The sequence below is a fragment of the Cydia pomonella genome, chromosome 7 (assembly GCF_033807575.1).
Source record: "Cydia pomonella isolate Wapato2018A chromosome 7, ilCydPomo1, whole genome shotgun sequence".
NCBI lineage: Eukaryota > Metazoa > Arthropoda > Insecta > Lepidoptera > Tortricidae > Cydia > Cydia pomonella.
Window position 1 is genome coordinate 18,694,933 of NC_084709.1, and position 26,656 is coordinate 18,721,588.

Below are 26,656 nucleotides of genomic sequence, written 5' to 3' on the forward strand. Positions count from 1 at the left end.
TATCAGTATCCCGGCACTCTCGGTCCGTCACGCCGCGCCGGCGACATGGACTAAACACACCACACTAGACTGCTAGCAACATAGATCTCAAGAAAAGACTTATATTTTTTAATTATAATTTTAAGTGACGTTCTTGTGAGGTGGATATTTTTAAGTGATATTATTTGTGAAAAGCCGGGATTTTTCCAATTTGGATTTTTCGGCGTTGCTGTTTTTGGATTTTTGGCGCAATTGGTTAGTACATACAAATTTTAATGATATGCGAAGGACGCGCGGGATTGTCTTAGACAGTTAAAAGACATCAACGCGCATCTTACCCGCAAGGTCCCTTGCTCTGGATGTTTGTTTTTAATTTTGTTTACCTTTCTATTGAACCGACGTAGGTAATGAATGGGCAATAACAAACATCTAAAGCTGGTTCAAAAGTTTATTTACAAAAACCATAATAAATACGTAAGAATGATTTTAATTAATTAATTATTACAATCATTATATTTTTTTGGTTTTTGTAAATTTTATCTCATCTATACCACCGAGAATTGTACATATACCGCGAGGTAAGAAAACGAAGCAGAATACTGAATACATTTACATCTAGTTCTCTTTATGGTGCTAACGGGGTGAGTATATCATGTCAACATAGTCGAAAATTTAGATAATTATCAACAAATTTAGATGTTTTTAGCAACATACTGTTTCTTATGGATAGTTGATGGTAGTTACTATAGTTATAAGTCAAATTAGCAGGTAACTTAATATCCTCTGCGAATATTTTTCCTAAAATAGACTGCCCAAATTACCATAATATCTTGCGATCTATACACACACACTCACATACACTATTGTTATTTGGGCCGTCGCTATGTGCAAAAACAGAGCCTTGAACCCCTGGCCGCGCTCAAGGTGAGCGCATGAAGCTTACGCAACGTGGTGTCGTCGCAAAAAGGTATTATGTAAAAAGTTCCATGTAATCAAAGGACGAGTCCACACGGGGTGAGACTTCCCGCCTTTTTTGTTACTGTAACTGAACTTGACTGTATGCGATTATCAAGGTCCCTGATGAATAGTCTTGTTCATGTCTTATCCACTAGAACATATTATCTAGTATTCTAAACTTCATTTGAATTAAACGACTATGTCACCTTTCTTTTACACAAAAATGACACAACGTGGACATCGCACACTGCCTGGCTGCGAGCCTGCTTCGATACTTAGGTATACATATTTATGTTTCGTAAAGCAAAGTTTCTGGATAACTGATAAAACAAAACGAAATAGTGATTAAATTATCAGCATTAGCACTTTTGGCGCGAAATTAGTAGTCAATTAGCGTGTAGCTACACTCAGTATAGTCACTGATTGGACCCTTGGATACGAATTTTTATACTCAGGGTCTCAGTAAATTCCTTTACTGACCTTACACCTGAATTATGTTCTCACTGAGGCAATTCATTCAACATCAATATCATCATAAAATCACTATTTACTCACATTGAAAATGATAATTATCAAGTATAAATAAGTAGGTACATTTTTTTGCATTATATTCATGTAAATAAATCTGGCTCTACATATATCCGAATATCCTACAAACTGTTTAGTTTAATATGTGAATGTCCTAGAAACCGTTTAGTGAAAAAACTGATATTATGAATTAGGTATAATGAATAACTCCACTTTCCACAGCTTCTATGCGCACCCTTAATAGCTAGGTAATTGTTGACGCTTAGTGGCGTACACACACTAATTATTTGCACGCAAGAGAATTTATCTATCCTTCAAGTACCGTACAGAGTAACTAGAGTAAATTCCACAGAAATTTCAAGGAAACAAGTTGAAACATGTTATTGAAACAAATTACAAAATTCTGAATAATTGTAAAGATTTCCATAATAAAAAATCATTCATACGAACTGATATTTCCATATAAATATTGATCAAAAACACGGCATTAAAATATTACTATTTTTTAATCATAACTAGAGACGCACTCTTACTTCCCTGGTTAGACATCTATCTTAAAACTCTAAAGCAACGTGCCATAATTAGCGGGTAATATAACAATCATATTAAAATTCAACTCTCGACTGCACTCAACCTGTTTTACTGCGCCTGAAATAATAAAGTAAAATGTGCGATTTTACTTTATGTAAGTACTCTTATTTACTCAAATGTGCGTTACACACAGATAAAGAAAACTTAACCACATAATGTAGCACAACAAGCTCAAACAAAAGTGAGCCCAATGCAAATCGCAAAAGATATAAATTAGCATGCCCGCATCCGCCCGCGGTTTCGGCAATGACACTGACAACGACCGATGATATAACAGCAGGCCGTCAAACCCGTGAAAACTCGGTCATCGACCCGCGCTGCGCTGGCGCCCGCGGCCCCGCTACCCGCCGCTTTCGCTTGTGCGATTTTCATTCTTACAGCATAGGCCAGAGAGTCGATTATCAAAATTACAACACCTCTTAAATTTTAAGCAGTTTACATCTTGGACTTGAAAATTCGTGACGCAAGTACTTTAGCAGGCTCTCAGTCTTTCTTTGGATAAAATAATGCAAAACCTAATTGCATACTTAAAGAGTTTCTTTGAAATGCAGTGACAATACGTGCGATGGGTTCGTCAACAACTGACAGGGCAAGGTGGCTGAGGCATTTGACATGAGCAGAGACATCCATCAAAATGAGACGTGTCAAAGGATCCATTTGGGTTTTTTTAGCTGATGTCATTTTCTGCGCTGGTCTTGTAATGTTATTGTTTTGAAGTAGGACTTGATTCATTTGTCAGTCCGCCTGTCAATTCTGTCATTTCCATGGCGAGTCGTAGGCAGGGACTACAGTTAAGTGTAGATTACAATAATTGATAGCTAAGCTAACCAGTAATTGGCTTAGAATTGTTCTCTATCATTTTAACAACTTAATAAGACCGCCCAGTAAATTACAACTTGTGGCATAAGCAACGCCGCCTGATAAGACTGTTGACTAGATTTTTGCACTTAGGAAGCAGATTACGAGTCAAGGAAAGCACCATCTCCAATATTTACTCTGATATCTCGAAGCATGTATCCGGAACGCCCTCCCGAAAATGAGGCCACGAAATTAGAACAACATACAGTCCTAAGCAAGGTCATGGCTTAAATCAAAGCTTTCTTCACATGGTTGGGAAGGTCCTTGATGGGTAGAAAGTAAATGCTCGGTCAGCGGGCACGCGTGTTGGCGCCAGGGGGGGTGAGGCGCCCTGTGGAGCGGAGGGGGGCGGAACCTGTTCCCACAACGGTACAGTGGTGTCATGCCTCGAGCGCACACGCACCCATTATGTAATAATCTTTTTCTTGCTCGGATTACTTGCTGCGACGTAACCATTCTATTCTGGGATAAGGTTGTAGATGTTGGCTGAGGCTTTAAGTGAATGGGATCAATAATAAACATGATGGATTATATTTTAAATTTACATAGATGATTTGGATCTCCAAGGGAACTGTCAATCATATGGATGCTTAATTGTATATGTAGGTTTGTCACTCACATTTCGCTATTACTTCATGAATGTAATCATCCAACCTAAGACCATAGTCGAAAGTTGGATATAGGCATATACTTCAACACGAATAAACCACTCGTGTACCTATTTATTCTCTACTATGCCTATTAAAAGCAGTTAAGCAATCAACCCCTTTTATTTCTTAACTTCTTCGCTTCGAACCGTGGCATCAAGTTCAATGTCCAGTATCCATCTATCATTCCTACGTGGACTTCGACTTCGAGTCTCAAACGCGCCAACTTATAAGTGCCAAATGCAACCAGCATGCCAATGAAAGTAAAGCCACAGGAAACACATAGTACATATTTAGATGACTTGGCGAAGTGGGCCGTGCCACATACTTATTATTTATAATATTATGAGCAGTAAGTATGCCGCTGCCGCCAGCCTTCCGGCCACACCGTATAACATTACCACGAACGTAAAGCACCGTTCATTCATTGTTTGTCACCTTGTGATCACATATTTTATTCAAATAGCTGCGGTTTGGTATGAAGCAATCGTAAACAATAGTAAACGCTCACTATAGTGATCATTATAATAATTGTAGTGTTATGTGTGCCCCGCCTACACCACAGAACAAGAACTTCACCTGCAGATATACTTTACTATAGTATAACTGCAAATCAACAAGGATTTTAAACATTTTAGTTTATATTTTACGTTCAGTTTTTATTTTTTCAAAGAATGCCTGAATCACGCAGATGTAAAGATATTAAGAAAAGTCCCTTTTGCACAAATTGAAACTAGCATGTAAAATGTAACAAGTTATACAAACCCCCTTTACTGATTCCTATTTTTAAATTTAACCCATTTAGAGTGACGTGGAAACAAGAACGTGGGTTACATATAGTTAGATCGGTCACGGAATGATAATAAATGCCTACAAAAATAAACAGTTACTTGGTGCACTAATAATATGCATTATGGTAATGGGAATATTATGGAATGAATATTGAAGGCTCTGTTATCTCTTACATAATACACGGAAGCCGAGACCGTCGGCGTGTATCCCGCTGCGCTCTGATTTCACCCTCTTGTATTTATTTTTTTTCCCTTTTATACACAACCTAACGGGACCAGATACCGTATGAGAAGCTATTAGGGCCGCATACGTAACATTAAACCATGGGTGAATTTACCTGTTCGGAAAAAAATATACAGGTTGATTAGTCACCTGGGAAAATATTAAGGACGTCGAGTTTCGGTGCCATTTAAGTAATTTTGCTATATTTCTAGAATGTGTTAGTATGTAATTAACTAAGTTCTTAAATAAATACCAAAAAAGGATTACAGAATTTAGTAATCCGATTAAGTTATGTATTACGTTGACTTTGTGTTGTAAAGATTTCCAAGCATAATTAGGTTGTTATCATTTTAATAACAGGGCTTTCATAACCTAAAACAGGATTAGTTTTATTTGTGTTTTGCTCATAGTAAACTACCGACCAAAATACGATCTGAAATAATTATCGGCTTATATTTATATTCATCGTACAAAACAGATGCGGGGATTAAGTTTAAGCTCCAAAAATTAATAACAAACAAGCGATTTGACCACATTTCCACTGTTGATAGTGAGCATCTATCGTAACGGTACGCTTCACAAAGGCCCGTTGTCCCGCCTTTGATATATCGTTCCATTCTTTCTTCTAAAAGCCACTAACAGATTAGGGGTGTCATAGACTATTGCGACCTTTCTCTTCTGGCTGCGGTGTCTTCGTCTACCTGCGTTTTAACCACTTGCCGGGTCCTTTTGATTTTTTTATAAACCAGTAACCGTGGGTAATCAGCTTTTTACGACTTCAGCGATTATTGCTCTCAAAGGCCATTTATGATTCAAAATTCATACCTCCAAATGTCGTTCTAATGTTAATAATGTCGTCGCTTAAACTTTTTTTACCAAGCATAACTACAATCAGTAAAATAATTATTAGGTATAATTTCATTCGAGTGTTATATTTCGAGGACGGTAAGAGCCAAAGCTAACAAAGAAAAGTATACCATCGGCATCGATGTGGTTTGGTCGATCGATGAAAGTAAAGGCCGGTGCAGACCACGGTCCCGTTAGCCGCTCGAGCCTCGGCTCACGGAATACTAAGCACTGACACACAAGGCGGCTTTTGACCCTAGCACATTCTAGACTGGAGCTGGAGCTTATGGACTATTACAGCTTACCTAACTGATGCGTGGAAAAGCGTAAAATATCGGTTTTAGAGAATTCGCTATTACGACATCTGACATTATGTCGACTTAAACTTTAGCAGTTTTGCTATTTGAAGACTTATTTATACATTTTTAGGTATAACGGTTCTATCACATAATTTGTATGAGTGACATAAATATTTTTTTACATAGAAAGATTATCTAAAGGTTGTCTGGAAGAGATCGCTTTTTAGCAATAAGACCGCCTGTTGTTTACCTCTTCTTTATGTGTTGTATTATTTGTACTGTTTCTGTATTGAGGTGTGCAATAAACAGTATTTGTATTGTATTGCATTGTATGCATACAATTATTAAAAGCTGTTAAAATTATATTTATGTATTGAAATTGGGGCTTACCCAATGCATAATTTTTCCAATGATTCGTTACATGATTAATTTAAAATCTAGTCAATAAGATAATTCAATTCAATGAATGTATTTCAAACACTGGGTCCATAAAATTAATATCACAAGTACGAGTACATACTTAAATTTAAGTAGTTAGTGCCTACATGCTACAAATATATTCAAATAATAACCAAAACTAAATAATAAAAAATTAGGTATAATTTCATTCATAATAGCGTTGCAAAATGGTGAACAGTGAAAGATACTGTAATTATTCCCAAAAAACATTACGTGCTTTCGAAGAAGTCATCGACAAAACCGACATGAAAATAAAATAAAAAACCGTAATTAAACATTTGGGTAAACACTAAAGCAATTTTACTTAAAAAGGATACTGTTGCGTTGGTGTTATTTTTTCCAAAGTTTCAAAACGTCTAACTTTTTGCACTTTTTGTCATCGACCTTATTGTTTGTAACTCATTTCTAAGACAACCTTTTCAATTCGCTAAAGCAATTTGTGCAAATGGCCCTTGCTTTATTAACCCAACCGTCCATAAAACACGAAGGTTATATGAACAATGCTTTGTTACTTCATAGTTGTAGCGTTATTTATATTTGGCAATTACCTGCGTAATGTGCCGACAAAGAAAATTGCACAGTTTGCGTCAAAAGCGAAAACGTGTTGGTAGAATATTTCACAAAAGGGACGAGATTAGAAAATTTCGCCAGCTCTGTCGGGGTAGCCGGTTAGTTGGTGGGATATAGATATAGGAGAGGACAACGACCCTACGCAAAATTCGCTGCATTGGGCTAGGTCTAGTACATGCACGTATGCTGGTATGAACACGGAAGCGGCGGAGAGGGAGCGCGCTATGCACCCGCTTCCGGCAAGAGAGGGAAAAAGGCATGAATGAGTATTGAAGCCTGCCCCAAGAAGGGGGAAATCGAGTTTGCACTGCGGAGCGGCGCTTCACAGATACGTATAGACAGGCCCTACGTCGAGCATTACACTAAATGGAATCAATAATCGTTCCGCCAAAAAACATATGCATTTATGCATATTTGACCGACACAAACCCACAACGTCCTCTTAGCAATCAAATAGGCATAGCAATCACGTTTTTCAGCCCGATTGCTACTGAGAACTTTTCTCTTAGGAAACTTATTTCGAGTTGTGTCTTTTCCTATCCTTTGAAACCGCGTCATATAATTTATGCATCTCGCCGGGGGCGGCCTGGCTTTCATGTTTCGGTAACAGCCAACTATCAAACTTCCTTTTGGCATGTTCTGAAGTCGCTAGAGAGACTTAAAACTTTAGATCCGGTTGACTACGGATCACTTAATCTGCCCAACATTATACACGTTGGCAAAATGTGATACCACAAATTCTACAAATGAAACATATTTAATGTATGAATTTTTAATATTTACGAGTAGATCATTTACATTTTCATCGTGCTCGCATAAACACATCGGACCTCAGCAGTAAAATCAATGTAAGTTGGAAATAGATTAATGCTAATTTGTTTTCTATTCTGGACGACCACGCAATCAGAGCTCGCAAATTTGAAACCGAGAAAAGTTACAGTTTAGAAGCCTAAAGGAAATTGTTTAGGATGTCAACGACCTGTGCCCAATACTCGCACAGTACAACGCATTGCCCGCACACGGCCGCAGAGCGATTTATTCGCCGTGGCGGGCGAGAGCGGGACCGACGCCGGGCGGCGCGAGTAGTGTGGGACGGCGGCCCAGGCCGTTCACCCCGGAAGATTCAGTGTTTTGATACCGCTCAAGCCTCCGACGATGGAAAACTGCATTTTCTTTGATGCGCTATAACTTTTCACGCTCTGATTGCTTGTCAATTTGTTAGGTTCGATTTCAAATGACGCCAATCAACGTTGCTGTTCAACATAAATATTGTATTAGATTGCGTTACATAGGTAAACTATTTTAACAATGCATAAACTAATAACATATATTCTTAAAATAAATGAAACCTTATCTAATTAAACTAAATAAAAAATAAGTACAAAGAAAATCTTAATCTAGTATGACTGACATTGAATTAGTTGATGTTACGCGTGTCATTTTTATAAGCTCTCATTTACATTGCAAATCGCATGGCGCGTGAATCGATAGAGGCTGTGCCTGCAGCCCCAGACATTGGGGTAGGTCGCCCCCTAGACCTTCCATGTCCTACGGCAAGAAAAATACGCATCCATACCTATAATAGTCGGACTCATTGATAAATCGGTCAGGGGTCGCGGCACGAGACCGGGTAATACGTATTTAGTAATGAGCATTCTGAGGGATAGAAACCAAGTTTTATGTACCTATAAATAGCTTTAATAAGTATGAAGAATGAAATAAGATTGTAAAGAATGTTTCCAGTATTTTTTAAAGAAATAGCGTAACTACTCTTGAATACATTTTTGCAAAAGTTAAATTGAAATTAGTAGGTCTATGTAACTTTAATTGCTTTATTGATGGTCCAGCTTTTTCATGCTACACATTTATTGAATTACCATCGTCTTGTTCATCCAAAATATTGAAAAAACTACTAGACTACTTACATAATAATAAACGCCTGTATGATCTGAAACAAAAAACATAAGTACATAAAAGCCAATAATATCTGCTCAACGAATATTTAATATTAAACATTCCGAGCAGAACGCAAACAAAGACTCTTCAACGAATTGCATATTGAAAACACGTCCATCATTCAATGCAGTTTTCAGTTGTTAACAGATTACAGCCTGTAAATAGTGAAATCAATATTGGATAATGGGAGGTGGTGGGCGCGGCGTGGCGGCTGTGGAGGCCGAACACCCTTACCACTTACTTTACTTGTTTTGCTAAAACACGCATCCTATGCTCACGCCTGTGACATCAACATGGGATCGATCTTTTATCAAATTACTCACAGATATATGGATAGTAATTCCCTATAACTACTCGTAAGAAACAAATTATTTTATTAAAGTATTTCGAACTGTGTTATTTCAAGTTAGAAACACTTCTTTATAAATTTTAAACTGAAATAGATGCTATATATGGTACAATGAATAACCAAGGCCTCCAGTGTTCAACCCTGGGCCGTTGATTTCAATTTCTAATGCCCCTTCAAAATTATTCATGATATATACAGTATATGTAGGTATTTTGTATAAAATCTGGAGTATCAAGACAAACCTTACTGGTTTAGCGATACCTTTGTAATTAAGTTTAGATATTGTATTGTAATTACCTGAATATCTAAATGAAAAATAACACAGTTTTAGAGTTTCACTAGTATAAAGAAGCCATTTAGATTACAAATTAGATACATTCTTTTCATACACTTACCTGTTAATCTCGAGACATTGCTTTATTGCGATAGGCTAAATTCTAGTCCAAATAAAAATGATTGGTGAAAATACCTGATTTGTTTTTAATCAATGGAGGTGTTTGGTGGATCCTATAGTCTGCCCCCGAGATCCCAGGGTAGGGGTGCGTCGTGTCGTCGACCCGCGATAGTGAAAGCGTGTTCCGGGGTGGCTCAGGCTTTCGCTACCGTTCTCACGCTACTCGCTCGCACGTTGTTTTCAACTAGTTTTAATTAGTGCTTTTTATCAGCCATGCGGACTGATCCGCGCCAAATATAGTTATAAACAGGGTAATGATATTTCGTATAATGTAATCATTGAATCATATGCGTATCTTTCACTGTTTCATTATTACAATAGTTTCTGATATAAATTGTATTCAGAATGAAAAGATGTCATAAGTAACATTGCATGCATAGTTAAATATAGTAAGTAGCACGCATAATTTATCTGGTTGGATTATACTTTGATTAATACAGGTTAGATAATTTAAAGGTTTAGGTTTTTAAGCATGAGAAGAATTTAAAATTGTACAAAAAAGAGTATCCTTGAACTATTCGGCAACTATTTATATACTATACAACGGCCTAGGGCTTCTTATGGGTACTCAAGTCAGACTCAAGTAAGAAAAATTGCTACCGGTCAACAGAATAATGCTCTCGTAATTATCCTATCTATGACTTTTCCTTTATACTTTCAGTAGGTTTTTATAATAGAAAATAGTTTTATTAAAATAGAAAGTAGCTTGGAGTGCGATGATCGTCAATAAGGCCTCGCCTCGGATCGGGAGCACGGTCGCGGCCGCTCGCGGTACGGAAGTAATGAACTTGAATGCAGTTCGCGGCGCCACCGCCGTCCCGCTCGAGCTCCTAGCCAAACCCTAGGCGGGAACGTGACGCACTCACTGCATTTGCTGTCAAATTCGTCCGCATTCTCCATCACCGGCCGCTTTCGTCGTCGATGCGTTTATCGGAACGAGACGCGAATATGTGTGTCGATTGCATTCTCGTCGTAAAAGTGCATCTAGGTCGGTCGGCGCGGCGGGTTAGTACGATGCGAAGCGGGTAGACGTAGGGCAGGTCGGAGCTGTGGCCTCCGTTGCATAATGCGCACAGCGCTCCGGCGCCCAGCACGCCGGCAGGTCCCGAGCCGCCCCGGCGCCCGCCGGGCTGGCCACGAGCGCGCCGGCTCCGGCCCAGAATCTCGCTGCCAGAGCTCCGCATACTCCTCGAGTGCCTCAAGTCGCTCGACACCGGTCTGCTGAACGCTCTTCTTCACTAAACCAAACACTTTTCGCGGCGCAAAGAATACACGATAATAGAAGTTTGGATGCAGTAAATAAGGAATGACATTGTAAGTTTCTTTTATTTTCAAAATTTGTACTACTACAAAGTTTTAGTTTAAATCATGCCAATCAGAAAGTGTAGTGTAATGAAAGAAAACCACAACTTAAGTGCCTATTGAATGATTTTTTTAAAGTTGCGGATAAGATTTAGTGTTTCTAATATAATGTTGAAATAAGTGTCTGTGAATTCATATTCCTAATTCGGTAAGTTGTCGAATTTTGTACCGTCTCATCTTAAAGTGTTCCGCATTAAAAAAATCTTAGGTTACAGCAAGTCACATGCAGATTTGAAGATTATCTTGGAATGTGAGACTAATATTTATCACCAGCCATGGTAATTCAGTATTAATTAATAAAACCATTAAAAACTGTTTGTAAAGATATTCTTAAATTATAATGAAAGAAGATTATGCCATAATAACTCATAATATTTATATTTCATGAAGAGATATCCTTATGCATAGCAAACATTTGCACTTGTAGCAAGTATAACGTCATTAAAAATCCGTAAAAAGTAAAAGTACTATGTTGTTTATTGTTAGACGTTAGACGTACAACATAATAGCTTAAAATTGCAACTACCAACAATTACGTAAGTTCGCCATATATTTATAATTCAGACATTATACTTAGACATACTTATTAGTTATTTCTTATGATCTCAAGGTTATGCAAAGTATTGTGCAGTTATCTTCTCATAATGCTGATAACGCTGTACTTACGTGCTCTTACACAACTGATATCACCAAACATTTCCGCATTCGTATTTGTCTAATAGTTACATAGCGCATCGAGATGTATGCGTGCACTTATACATCAATTTATTATTAGACGGCAAGGTTAACTGTTCCCGTCGCACTCTGGCATAGCCGATGCATGCGATATTAACACACGAGTACCTATAAGTGTACGATGCATTTTCATAACTAGAAATCACGGATGTAATCTAAATTGTAGGAAGATTGAGAATATTACAGTCTCAGTGCTCAAGTCCCTTTAAGTGTCTACAACGCATTAGATTTGTTTCAAAGCAAGGCATACACGGAGGTGTAATAATTACCTGACAAACGGCCCGATTCGAAGAATGAGATACGATAACGATAAGTTCTGGTTTAGAAAAGTTCTCATTTCGATATTTGTACGTCATATAATTGACAGAAGCAGCTCGATTTTAGGCAAACAATGTCACTTTGACATTAGAAATATCGTAGATAGATCTTATTGGGATCACAGCTGAATCGAAATAAACGTTAATTTTGACATGTCGTTTACTTATCGATCTTTTAAAGACCTTTCCAAGATCTTAAACGTGTCTTAATCATTCTATGAATCGGGCCGAAAGGCAATATCGGTACATGAAGAAGTAGATATAACTATTATGTAGTCAAGGTACTGAACTAGATTATAATCTTGTTAGTTAGTGTTCCATGTTTTCCGTATTTTAAAGAAAATTACGCCCTTTACATTTAGAGACGATTAAGTAAGTACATATATTTCTTAGGGACGATTTTTCATTTAAGTAAGATAAAAACAATTTGATATAAGTTTCAGTACACAGTAAAGATCTGGATGCACTGTTATTAAACTAAGAATTTAAAAATAAGTATTCATTTTAAAATCTATATGCATCTTTTCACTCACAAGTCCCACAAATCACTTATGACAGGGATAACCCGTTGCTCATAGTCGCATATTACAGCATCGTATACGACGACACCGAATGTTCATGGCTGTATTATATCATAAAGCATGAAGAAAATGCATAATCAGCTAAGAGTATTTTTTCAATATGCACACATGACCTTGCGCGCTTGGCGTCGCTTCTCGCCCGCAATAAAACTGCCGATCGTTTGTTCTCTAATTTACTGCGGAAATAATAACGGCATTTTCGTGAAAATTTCATGTTATTGGGATAATAAGTACAATTTTACTCCTGAACATTTTAATATGTAAAACGTGTCATTTTCACTCTTCACGTTTCAGTAACAACGATAGTTATTTGTATGTTAATTGCCAGATACCTATGTAATGAGTCTCGTTATTAGTAGGAATGCACATGTCTCGTATTTTATAAAAGTACAACTAAGTATTGTATATAGATGCAGCTCTATGAAAATGCGCTAATTATATGTGGCAAAGTCATGGGTAGATAGAAGAAGTGGACTGTAATTTAAAGATCTTGATTAGAAGAATAAAACACACTTATTAGAAGCACAATAAACCACGATACATTTACTATAGATCGTGTCATTTACAAAGACGCGTGCGTTGACTTGTAATGTCATGTAATTAAAGGTTAGATTTGACAAATCTGCGTGTCATCGTGAATGACACGAACTATTAGTCAAAGACTACGAGCATTAGTCAAAGAAAAAGAGACAAATAACAATTATGTCAAAAGGTTTAAATATAAAGGCGGGATTCCACCAGTGTGCGGCACTATGCGGCACAAGCATAATTATTTAGTACATTAATGCTTGTGCCGCACAGTACCGCACATTTATATAATGTTGCTATTTGCATATTTCATGTTGCTAAGAATACTCATGTCCACTTAATAAAGGTAGGTACGTAAACATAAAAAAAAATATCTGACGGTAGTTCTCTTTTATAGAGGTTTATTGTATTAATTAGGGTAATTATTAGTTAATTACGCTATAGTCGTATGGTGACCAATATCTTTTTCACCACACCTTGATTGCTCAAAAACTGACAAGAAAGTTGCATTTTATCCACAGGAGTGGCAAAGTAATCTGATGCAAACTTTGAGTTGTTTCCTTATGTTGGCTAGTAGGATTGACTTTTAAATGATATACTCATATGTAATAACGTTCATTTGGATTTAATTTGGTTTGATTTTTTACAGTTAGTATTGTCCTTGCATTGGTGAGGTGAAAAATGTTGTGTTTCTTTCGGTGGCAAAATTTGTTAAGCCCTCGTGCCTGAAACCCTTGCAAAGCTCGAGATTCCACACCTTGTGAAACAAATAACTATTTAAATTTACTCAGCGCCTTAAAACCGTTAAACGTTTTGATAACGTAAATATTAACCGTTTTGATAACGTAAACCCATTTCTTTAAATGCCCATAAGACATGTAAATATGTGTACTATGATGTGTCCTACACCTGGGGTAAATTCTAAAAAGAACCAGACCGAGAATTTACCAACATTGATATTAGACGTAATTTCGCCTGACCTGTCTCACAGGTCATTATGCGTGAAACAGTTGAAGAAGCCTGCAATGTGCGGGCGCAGCGGTGACGTCGCGACGCCAAAGGGCAAGTTCAAGTGCGCGCGCCAAGGTTGCCCGCTGCGCCGGCGCCGCGGTCGCCAGTATGCAACACATGTTTACATTAGATCAGATAACTGAAAGTAATGACTTTCGTAATGTCAAACGTAACACTCTGTTATGGATTACAGGGTTTCTATCCGGTAAAAAGACACACCATTGAGCATTTACAGTTTTCGGGGTTACCAATAGGCGTATTTTATTACACTGCATATGTTTTGGTACATATTCAATAATAATATAAACATCGAACTTAACAAGCGCTGGTGGCCTAGCGGTAAGAGCGTGCGACTTGCAATCCGGAGGCCGCGTGTTCAAACCCGGCTCGTACCAATGAGTTTTTCGGAATTTATGTACGAAATATCATTTGATATTTACCAGTCGCTTTTCGGTGAACGAAAACATCGTGAGGAAACCGGACTAATCCCAACCAGGCCTAGTTTACCCTCTGGGTTGGAAGGTCAGATGGCAGTCGCTTTCGTAAAAACTAGTGCCTACGCCAAATCTTGGGATTAGTTGTCAAGCGGACCCCAGGCTCCCATGAGCCGTGGCAAAATGCCGGGACGACACGAGGAAGAAGAGAAGAAGATCGAACTTAATAAGCCTGCATATGTCACTGTTACGTCGCTCACATTGCATCGCTTTTATTACATGTTCAATATAAATATTAAATACATTCTCTTCTTTATTTTATAAAATTTATTACTTGTATTAAAAGTCTCTCATTTAATTACATATTTATTAATTACCTACATCGCGAAGATTGTTTATTTTTTAGTAAGAATCATTATTTACAGTTCATAATATCCTGTATTGCTTCTAGTTTATTAGCTGCGGTGACATGACACTATGATAAGTAACATACTTATAAACAAATATTGTTAGATTGTTTGTCATAACAAACCGATTATATCAAATCCGTTTACATCATGTTAAATCAATTCCGCCTATGGCCTGTCTACCAACATTTCACAAACTAAAATTGGATTAATTTTCATCGAAAAAGGGTTCCATCTTCCACTGGAGCGGATTTCCTATGACCTACAGTGAAAAACCTGTGCCTAAACTTTAAGGGAATGATATAATAGCTGTATTCATTAAGAAAATTGAGCCATAACTAAACGACATGTCAAAATTGACGTTTATTTCGATTCCGCTATGATCCCAATAAGGTCTATCTACGATATTTCTAACGTCAAAGTGACATTGCTTGCCCGAATCGAGCTGCTTCTGTCAATTATACGACATACAAACGATATCTAAATGAGAACTTTTCTAAACCAGAACTTATCGTTATCGTATCTCATTCTTCGAATCGAGCCGTAAGAGCTAACGGCTATTGATTGGGAACTGAATTAATTTTATCTGTCTCATTTTTTAAATAAATAATTTTAAATGTATAAATAACAAAAAGTCTATAAGTATTGGTAATCCACCAAAGATTATTATAATTAAGTAATCATTACAACACGCATGTACAAAAAACGGAGAAAACCGCAAGCGTTGATCGATAAAATAAACGAAGGCATTCTCGCTCCGTTATAGGCAGGGGTGCGCATCGCGTGTGACATTGCTCTTGCGCAACCGGTCACGTGCGCGAGGTGTAAACATGCCCTTACGCAATCATTAGCTGAATATAGTCCGGTAATTGTTTCTTGATTTTATGTAACTTTGGCTGACCTCAGTTTTTTCTTGGTTTCATTTCGACAGTGCCATCCTCCCCATCCTGGAATGCTTTGCTGGCACACATATACATGTGTTGACTATACATTCGAACTAATGTCAGGTGAACTTTTTTCACTCCACTATTCCAAGCCGTAAAGTTCATTTTTATTTACAGATCTAATAAACTTTACTATAAAAGTGCGCTCGAATTCTTTCCTTTCTTTTGTGACTTTTCCATTACAGTATGGTAGCGCCTATAAATCGCTTTAATTAATAACTTACATATTTACAAAAACTTACGTCATTTAAGTAGGTAGTCCATCTGAACATTAGGCTGTATCCTACTAATATTTAAATCAAATTGGAATAGGAGTTTCTAAATGTGTAAATATACTATTTATCTGCATTGACATAAAATTACAATGTAGGAAAGCAAAAGCAAATGTTAAAACTCACTTTCAAACCATGTCCTATAACTACTATGTATAGGTAATATTAGTTAGGTGACGTCTTCGCCAGGAAATAGAAGTTAGAATCGTTTAATAATAGCTTGATTTTGGCACGCCGAGTGATTGGCATGGCATGGTCAGACTGTTGTCAAAGTAATGCAATGTTCATTTCACTCGTGGTGACGAACAAAGATAAATTAAAAAGGAATTATTCAAACTCTTTCTTAGCCATATTTTGATAGGTGACTATGTATATTATATAGGTCATACTGAGCAACTTTTACTCTTGTTTTTCTGTTTCTTGACAGATTAGATGTCGATGTTTCCTTTTTTTATGATAAGTTGTTTCAGTTACTGGTTTAGGAGGCAAACGAGCAAACGAATCGACTAATGGTAAGCGATTGCCGTCGCCCATGGACAGCCGCAACACTAGAAAGGTTGTGCGTTGTCGCATTTAATTCCCATATTAAATGCGACACGATCCCGTACGAGTACGTTTTTTTCTTGAAGATTTTACTATGGGATATGGAAGAGCCATATTTTTTTCTAAATTCGGGGTAGTCGCAATAAACTACCACGTATTTACTGTTAACTCTAGTTAGTGCTGCTTAGATGTCGATGTTTTCTATGGGAGAGCCATATTTTTTTCGATATTCAGAGTTGGTTTCGATAAACTACCGCGTGTTTACTGTCAACTCTAGTAAGTACTGCTTAAAAATCATGTACTGTACACAGACGCGTCAATGCGTCGAATCTACACATAATGTTTAGTTACTTGCGCAACGTTCTGAATGTCAAATGGGCCGGTTTCGAAAAACATATTTTTGGTCCCATCGGCAGTCGAGTCGTCGCACTCGTTTTCCGGCGATTGTGCAACGAACTGTTGAACTTGAGGTTGCTTCATTACTGCTCGTGGATTGCAACATTGGGACAATCTTTGCTTTAAAGTTCTCGGTAGGATTGCGTCATAGAAACACCATGATGCTTTAATGATTTTTAGCGCTTCGAATCGGAATGACATACCTAATTTGTTGTTTATTATCATTGTTTTATAATGAAAGGAGATTCTTTGCGATTCAGAACACCTTTTTAAAAAATACTAGACATTCTTACACAAATTGACTACGCCCCTCGGTAAGCTCACGATGGCTTGTGTTGTGGGTACGCCGATAACGATATATACTATATATATATATATATTGTGACTCAGGTACAAAATATCCGTGTTCGTCACACAAATAAATGCCTTACCGGGATTCGAACCCAGGACCATCAGCTTCATAGGCAGGGTCACTACCCACTAGGCCAAACCGGTCGTCAAATGTTAATAAAGATGCATTTCCACAATTCGTTTATTCTATATGTTAAAACCTACCTATACTTGACGCGGCCAATGATGATACGTATGACTGTTCCTCCAATTCGCTTTTAGACAGAATTAACTTAAAAAATATTTGATGAAATCATCAATTTATATCTAATTTTTAGATTAGTGTACCCAACCAACCTTTGCTGCATTGCCATAAATAGCGGTGATTTATACCCTGATCCCTATAAGACAGGTTTACCTAGTTAAGACTCAGAACACTAAGTGTTCTGAGTCTAAACTAGGTAAACACTCTACTCCTAGGCTATCTAACGACAGAATACACCTAAAAATGTAATATTCTTTTACTACGTAATAAGCTGCAATTTTGATACCTAATTTTTTTTCACGTAGGTTTTTACGGTATTTTCATTACTTAATTGTTACATTCCTGAATAAAATGTGTTATAGAACCAAAAAAGTCCAAAAATATGACATTGACAGTTACTCCATACAAAAAAAAAGGTATTAATAATATCTTCCTTCCTTCTTGTTTGTGTGTACATATCATATATTTTTGATTAATCAATAAAATCAGACAGTGCACTGTAAAAAAATAATATTCTGTTGTAAAATTAAATTAAAATGTTAATTTTATACAAAAATGAACTATCATAGGGATATTAGGGATCCTCATTGGCCGCGTCAAGTAGATATATTCTGCCCGTTTTTTCATCAAGTACGCCATAGTAAATGTATGGCAAACTTGATCTTAGAAATCGGCCAGGCTATACATAATAATTATTCTTATATTTATCTTATAATTTTATTAGCTAGCTTATAGCTCTATTACTACTTAATTTTACAGCGCATTAGCGCCCCTTAGCTGTAATGCTATAAAATTGAATTTCAATGGTTTTTACTAGAAATAGCATAACCATTAAATTTATTTGTATTTGAAACAATTGACACTTGTTATAAAAATTTGGTACATTTTCTCGTAAATCTGCAGGATTTTACCGAAAGGCTTGGCAAGTGTTCAAACTGCAATTATTTATTGTAAACCTTGGAGCGAGTTTATTTTCATACAGGAAGTAAAATATATATTATTATAAAAATATGCAGTGAATATTTTTTTTTCTTATACAGGTACATGCCGTCAACGATTCAAGACAAATATGAACATACTGATTTGAAGAAACAACAATAATCGATCAAAATGAGACTGGTGAGTATAGTGATGTTTCAAAGCCAAATTATTTAATATAAGCTATCTATTAGTGCCACTTGACCTTTTGCGCAAATTTGGAAGTGTCTAACGGCAAATTTAATTTGCGAAAATAGATATAAGTAGGCAAAGGGGAAGTGTCGGTGCGCAGTGGAAAGTGCGCACTTATCGCAAAACTGGGTCAGTAGTGGCACCTCCCCTTTATCGAGCGGCTCTGGCGGCGTCTCGCCGAGCTAAAATAAACCCTTTTAAGACAAAAATAAATTTCAAATTAGGTCGCTAAAGCCTTAGGATGCATGCGGGTGTGAAGTGGAAAATGCACTTCGCCGTGATGTTTGCATATTTTTGGGGCTTATTGAACGCTCAACGGTGGTTTACTTAGTATCCTTAATTTAGTATCTATTAGAATAATTAAAGAAATTTTTGAATAACCACTTTAACAGTGCACTCTTTACGAGTAACAGTATTATAGTTAGTAAAAGAACGCCCTTGCTTTAAAAATGTTAGCAGGCTTTTAACAATAGGTACTGTATTGTCAACAGTCAACGAGTGAAGAGGTAGCCAGCACGACGGTGGTGGGCCGCACGGGTAGCCCCGCGGCCGTCACCGCCGTCGCAGTGTCCAGCGCCAGCGCCTACGATGTCACGCGCATGCGCGAAGAAGAGTTCGAGAGGCTCACGGTGTACATAGTGATAGACGTGCCATGCGAGCGGGGCACGCCCAACCGAGCCGAGAAGACTCTACCTCGCAGCCTGGCACTGAGGCCGTCAGCAGTTCTGTCCACTCCTAACACACCGGTATGTTTATCAAGAGAAACCCTCAAATATGATTTTTTCTTCCTCTGTAATAAATGTTACCGGGATTCACTTCCGAGATTCTCTTCTCTACGATCAGTAATTAATCTTGAAAATTTCTTACCTACAGACTGAAGGTGTATGGAGCATAGGCGTAATACCCCGCGGTACGCGCTTTGGACCCTTTGAAGGCACCCGAACGCCAAACAAGCCCAACGACAAAGTCTCTTGGAGATATTATTGGAGGGTAAGTCCACAAACATTACAAACACTATAACATCAATCTTCCACTTTGCTTAAGACATCTTTGGGTACGACCCTTGTAAATAATGGATCAGTCTTCATTTAGTACCGTCTTCTGAGCCACCTATCTGGCAAATAGGCACGTTCAACTAACATTATAGCAAAATAGCTTTTGTACAATATGCACTAGTTATTCTTCTTTAACTAACCGATTCATCTCTATTTTGGGCCAGGTACAAGAAACTGTCAGACATCATACTTATGGAAATATAAAGGTGAGATCGGGCTTCATGTTTCTTTCTTGGTGATGGTATCTTTTGTAATTGGCATGACATTTATAGTGGTAAAGATTACCAGTTAAACAGTAACTATTCATAACGCAGATTTTTAGAATTAACCATACCGCAATTCCTGCATCATGAATAGTGGTCATAAATTTATCAATTTACTAGCCCCGTTACCAGCCCAGTCCATAAAAATAAAAATCCTAACTTTAACCAATAAAACATCCTTATCTTCCGTTGTTAATAATGAATTGAGTGACACCGTGCGTCCTTGCTATAGTAAGCATTTACTAATGCACGCTATCTGCTGCACGCGCATTGTAAATACTCGTATCTAGCCTGTCACGTGTCCGGTATAACACTTGTTCGTTTTTGCTGATGACTTAACTATAAATCGTTTTTCAAAGAGTTGGTCCTAATTCTGGATTATGCATTTAGCGTTTCAAAATGATAAATAAAATGCACAGCTATCAGTACCTACACAAGTATGCGAGTGTTTCGCCATAATTCTCATGAATTAATATTATATCGATATTTATTTGTTACTGAATTAGGATCTTGAGAAAGTGTAATTTTTTCATTCATATCTATTTACAGATATTCAAGGATAGTGACTACTATTACCTTGATGGGTCGGACACGAGTGTGGCGAACTGGATGCGATACGTGGCGTCGGCTTACTCCCTGTCCGTGATGAACCTCGTCGCTTGCCAGCATCAAGAGCACATATACTTCTACACCATAAGGTAGCACTCACACTTTATCACATTCCTATCTAATCTAATTTTCATTGTATTTAATATAAAATACCGTGTTGGGCTAAACAGTTTCCTTTAAATTCATGTCTGATTTCAGGGACATCATGCCAAACGAAGAACTGATGGTGTGGTATTGCAAAGATTTTGCAACGAGGCTAGGCTACGATATCGATCCTGAGCGAGCCACGTACTCTATATGTAAGTATGGATTGCAGAAAATTATTAAATGAAACATTATTTTCTTTGTTTGAATATAATTTTAACGAAAGATCTTTATTTTCAGGCAAAGAGGAAACCATCAAAAAGGCATATGGCATACCGCCTGCCCCAGTTCATCCCGAGATTGCTTTCAATCACATGAAGTATGTTCTTGGACTTACAAATGCCAAAGAACTTTTAGAGACTGAAATCCCGAGCAGACGTAGGAAGCGAGAACTGAGTGATAAATCGTTCCACGATAGTCCGCCCCTGTTGTGCCGGGAGGATCCCAGAAATGTCGGCAAAAATGACAGGACACTTGTCAGAACCGACACTTCCCCAACCATCATTCATTCAAAAACTGAAAGCCCTGTTGTAAGTGAACACACACCTTTGTCGCCTAGCGGCTTAATGCAACCACCATCACCCGTGAAAGTGCACCACAGAGACAATTCAACTTTAATAATTCACCAACACAAAGAAAGCACATCACACGTGGTCATTCATCAAATGGAGAGCCCAAGAGTTCACGCTAATAGATCACCTGCTCAAAATCATCATTTAAGGGACATGCGAGGACCTTCACCCATGGCTCAGCATCTTCAAGAAAAAATTGGAAATCGGTCACCCAGCCTCTCTCATTGTGGACCCCACTATGACCATCAGCTAGCCCCTGGCGACGGCTCTGTCAGGTCCGATGAAGGCTACCACAGCAATGGTTATCATGACGAATTTACACCTCCGGAAGATTCAAGCGACTCTGATGTCGAAAACTATGTTCTGGACTGCTCTAATAAAACAAACGAACCCAAAGAAACAGTTATTGTTCAGAAAATGGATCAGGATATGCATCGCAATGAATACAGAAAAGTAAAGATTAAGATGCCAAGAGCGTACCAATATCAAAACCACAAGGACATGGATTGCGAAAGTGAGAAAGAGCTGGTAATAGCGGAAGAAGTTGGGGATGTTTCGCCTCAAAACCTATCACCACCACGTCGCGACCCAGCGACATCGACTGTCATCGTCCTTGAATCATCTCAGAATACCGTTGTTCCATTAAATAAACCGTATTATGAAGACGGGTCAACATCACCCTCCCCACAACCAGCTTTTATGAGATGCTCTCCTTCTGATACTCGAATCCTAGAAACTATTTTAACTACAGGCAACCGAATTGATACAAACAATAACGATCCAAATCGTCGACAGCCCAACGCGACGCCTCCGCCTTCTTCGCCCACGGAAATGGCTTACTCCTACAAGAAGAGTCAAAGGTATGGAAATGCCTGCAGTCCGGACTCCAGTTCTAATTTAACACCGCTGCCATCTTTATTGCCACTGCCACAACAACTGCCGACACCAAATGCAATGTCCGTTTATTCATCGTCACCTCCGCACACTATTCCTCATACCACCGAGATCCGAGAAATCAGAGAAATAAGGGAAATAAGAGAAACGAGATATGAAAGTCACTATCCCAACTACTCGTACAATATTTATTCTCCACCGAATTCTACAATAATTACTCAACTTGGGTCTCCTCCTAGCACATATTCACCAACTGTTACTTCGACGCATCAATATGAAAGATCTCAAAACGGGCACAGCAATCATCATTATCCATCCACTACGAGCGTAATCACTCTCAAAAACTGCTCACAATTAAGTTTGATTCAAAATTCAAACGGGAGCCCGCAACTTGTTCCTCCGCATGGAAGCATGAGCCCTGACGGCTCTTGTAGCCTAATGATGGCCCCTCTGAGCCCTAACTCGCAAACATCACGCGGCTACAGAAGTTTACCTTATCCTTTGAAAAAGAAGGATGGGAAAATGCACTACGAATGCAATGTTTGTTGTAAAACATTCGGTCAGCTTTCAAACCTAAAGGTCCACCTGCGGACTCATTCAGGAGAACGACCATTTAAATGCAATGTCTGCAGTAAGTCATTTACGCAGCTCGCCCATCTCCAGAAGCACTATCTCGTGCATACGGGAGAAAAGCCTCATCAGTGTGATATTTGCCAAAAACGATTCTCCTCCACATCAAACTTGAAGACTCATCTACGCTTGCACTCAGGCCAGAAGCCGTATGCCTGTGATCTGTGCATGCAGAAATTCACACAATTCGTCCACTTAAAACTTCACAAGCGGTTGCACACAAACGACAGGCCATACGTCTGCCAAGGATGCGATAAGAAGTACATTAGCGCTTCAGGCCTTCGAACTCACTGGAAAACTACTAGCTGTAAGCCAAACAATATCGAAGAAGTCCTATCCATCACGAATGCTGCTAATACTGAATGTGAGTTTAACTTTTTTAATGCACTACACTTAATCATTTTTGCACTTTCATTTTTAATTTAATTTGCGATTTTCATTATAATATTCACGAGAGAGTGTATACGCGAGCACCGCCGAGAGAGCAACTGCAGCGCGCTGCACTTTCTCTTCGCGGGTGAACCGTAACTTTCACTTGCGCTCTCACTGAACGCGGCCGATTTCAATTTCGCGTGCACTTTACAGGTCCCATCGACAAAGACTGCCACGAAAGGGAGGGGCTCGAGGCTTACGAGGTGCACTCGGCCGGGCAGGGAGGGCTGGTCGGAGGGGCGCGCGCGAGCGAGCTGCTGGGCGCGCACGCGCACACGACGACGCCGCACCTGGCGCCGCACGCGCCGCAGTACCGGCCCGAGCACGAGCACTACGCGACCGGCGAGCCCCGGCCCAGCGTCATCGAGTCCAGCCAGCCACTCATCATCGAGTGCACCTGAGGCACGCCGCCGCTGCCGCCGCCGGGCGCCCGACCCCGCCGCTACATGTGATCACTCAAGTATTCGTGTAAACTAAGGAACGATAGCGTGACGAGCGCGTCCTCTCGTCTTCTCCAGTGGCTATGAGATTACGTTTCGAACGTTAAGCTGTAAATATATTTTTGTTAATAGATGTAAGCGTAGGATCGATGAGAGAAGTTGATGAGTACTAAGTACTTAGATAAAGGTTGTCCCGATTGGGAACGTGTATTATATTATGCTAAGCATTTGGATATTATTAGATCTAAGGTAATCAGCAGCCTTTGATTATAGACAGTAATGCTCAATTTTATACATAATGGTAGAATTCTATTGTAAATAGAAATTTTCGTGACATCGACTTTATTTTATTTAAATCTATTTCTATGCAATATGCACACATTTTAGCATTATTTGGTGTCGTTGTAAAAGTGGTATTAATATTGGCGATATTTTTTCAATATTTTCTTATTTGGAACTCAGCTATATATATTATTCATGAAGTGGGTTTATGAATTCGCGCTGCAGTTGTTGCAAAATTAAAATTTGTCTTCAACTTTCCAGTGTTACAAATTAATAATGGTCACCAAAGAACGTCTCTTATTAAAGTCACAAAGCTTATATTGATGCCACTTAGTTTCTGTGAAATCCGCGAGGTTACAGAAGCACTGGTCGTTAAGGTTGTTACAAAGCCAGTTTATTGAATCGCATCAAGTCTTGGAATCATCAAGTAATTAGGGCTAGGTGCCAAACGCGCTCATAATGTTTAAGTTATGCTAAAGAGATGTTCGTATAGTATTTTAAATCGTTGTTCCTAATGAATATTTGGAGAGTAAGCGCTTGCGCGCGCCAACTTAATTCTAATGTTATTAAGACTAGAATCGACGAATGTGTACATTATCCCTACGCTAGAACAAATGGTGCTTCACATCGTAGAGTGACGCCGGGCGGCGGCGGACGCCGCGCGCCGAGGCCTTACTACAGTATCTATCGTAACGTTAATTCACCGAGTCTACTAGTTACTATTTTGTATTAAATTCCAATTTCGATTCTCCTGTTCGAAAAGGCTGAAACAAAGTAATATAATATAACGTTTGGCGAATGTCGTTACTAAATATTGGTTAAGTGTCGCACGTTAGTGACGTGGATCGATAGATAAGAAGTAAGCTTATTACGTGATGTAATACCAAACGATAGCTTTTTGTATATTTCTATGATTCATACTATTAAGATTTTTACACGCAATCAATTTAAATTATGTCTGTAAATTTTATACTTACTTACATACATATAGTACCTACCTAAACTTTTATAACAATAATATGCCGAATACTCACCCAAGTATCTAGAGCAGGGCGGCAGCACTATATATATCGACGTTACCTATTCGTGCCCTTATTTACTATGATATCGTTAATATTTTTTCATCGTCGTTAATATTCATTACAAATTTTAATATTTTATGTATGTATAATTGATATATGGTACGTTTACCTATTAAACTATACCTAGTACAGGGTGCTGTACACAGGAACTAAAATGTTAAGTGAAATCGACTAGGTTTTTCGTCTACTTTATAGATGATGTCGCGTTTCTTGACAAATGATAATTGATATAGATGCATAAGTAGGCATGTAGTTACATTTTTATACCATCAGAAGAGACCCTTAAGTAAATATATGCTTCCGATTTCTTCCCAGCATTGAAAGTGATTTTGTGAGATTGCACTTCTTAAGCACTTAAACGTATATAATATCAAATAAACATAAGAAATATTGAAACACCTACAGAAGTCTTCTCGCCATTCCTTATATTATACCGTAAAAATGTTTTGTTTTAAATTACATATAGTATAAATCGTTTAATATTTGTTTTGAATAAAACCGTTTTGCCACTACTAAGTAATGAAAATTGTCTTAGATTTTAATTTGCAGAACTGATAAACGCATGATTGTTTAATATTGTTTAGTTTATCGTTGTAAATACTTTCCCAAAAAGGGTAAGCTAATCTTCAAATGTTCGAAATAAGATATCAATCATTATGCCGTCATAAAACTGTATCAATCTTGTATAAACGATAATAACACTTATAAATAAAATAGATCTTCATAAATAATATTTTTAAGTACTTAAGGTACTGTAAATTTAACATTATATCGAGCATGTATCAACACACCGAAGTTATTAGATAAAATCACTTTGAATGTATCAATTACATCATTACCTCGTAAAAATCAATTAATAAAGTAACCGGGTTACATCAGTAGTTCAGTATAATACTGGTAAATGTGATATAGGGGCAAATGCGGCTGGCTTTAACATTGGGTCCTAGTTAAACATTAATTAGTGTTTATTGCGAGTTCATACATTTGCTACTTGCGTTTATTGGTAAATGTATGAACTCGCTATAAACACTAATTAATGTGTAAACAGGCCCAATGACGGCCAGCCGCTATTATCCATATGCCACACTTATCCGTATTGACCTTACTGCAAATAAGTGTAGCATAGCCTGTGTATAATAAAATACATTTTAAATTGTATCTAAAAACATCGGTGAGAAAAGCGTTAAACTACACTGTTTATGTAATGTTCCTCGTGCTCCATCGCGAGTACCTGGGCGCTACCTATTGTAAAGGCCTGTAATTTTGTACACCTTGATCGGTAATTATTTTACAACACCAAATCCTGATAAAATAATAATAAAGCAGGAAGAAAATTAAAATAATGTGGTTTCATTATGAACTTTATTATACCTTATTACGTGATAGCTTTCAGAATTACTTTTATTTATTCCTGACACGCAAACTTTATATAAATGCATTTCACACTACAA

General features: G+C 38.0%; 1 protein-coding gene across 4 annotated transcripts; it reads left to right on the forward strand.

Moving 5' to 3' along the window:
• Window positions 1-215: 215 nt before the first annotated feature.
• On the forward strand, window positions 216-26,548 carry LOC133520047 (PR domain zinc finger protein 1). Of its 4 annotated transcripts, none has more exons than XM_061854312.1 (9): window positions 216-234; window positions 18,673-18,751; window positions 19,294-19,548; window positions 19,676-19,792; window positions 20,022-20,063; window positions 20,670-20,818; window positions 20,928-21,028; window positions 21,114-23,333; window positions 23,555-26,548. In XM_061854312.1, exons 2-9 carry the CDS (start codon window positions 18,743-18,745, stop codon window positions 23,800-23,802), a joined length of 3,141 nt encoding a protein of 1,046 aa, XP_061710296.1. In that variant the 5' UTR covers window positions 216-234; window positions 18,673-18,742; the 3' UTR covers window positions 23,803-26,548. The 4 variants fall into 4 exon arrangements, with proteins under 4 accessions (XP_061710296.1, XP_061710294.1, XP_061710297.1 ...); XM_061854310.1 differs by lacking the exon at window positions 216-234 and adding an exon at window positions 10,512-10,821; XM_061854311.1 differs by lacking the exon at window positions 216-234 and adding an exon at window positions 10,901-11,017.
• The last annotated feature ends 108 nt before the right edge of the window (window positions 26,549-26,656 follow it).

Excerpts from the sequence above, each read along its gene's own strand:
- LOC133520047 (XM_061854312.1), top strand. Across the intron at positions 19,793-20,021 it reads CTTGGAGATATTATTGGAGG|GTACAAGAAACTGTCAGACA; the intron begins GTAAGTCCACAA and ends ATTTTGGGCCAG. Across the intron at positions 21,029-21,113 it reads GCGAGCCACGTACTCTATAT|GCAAAGAGGAAACCATCAAA; the intron begins GTAAGTATGGAT and ends CTTTATTTTCAG.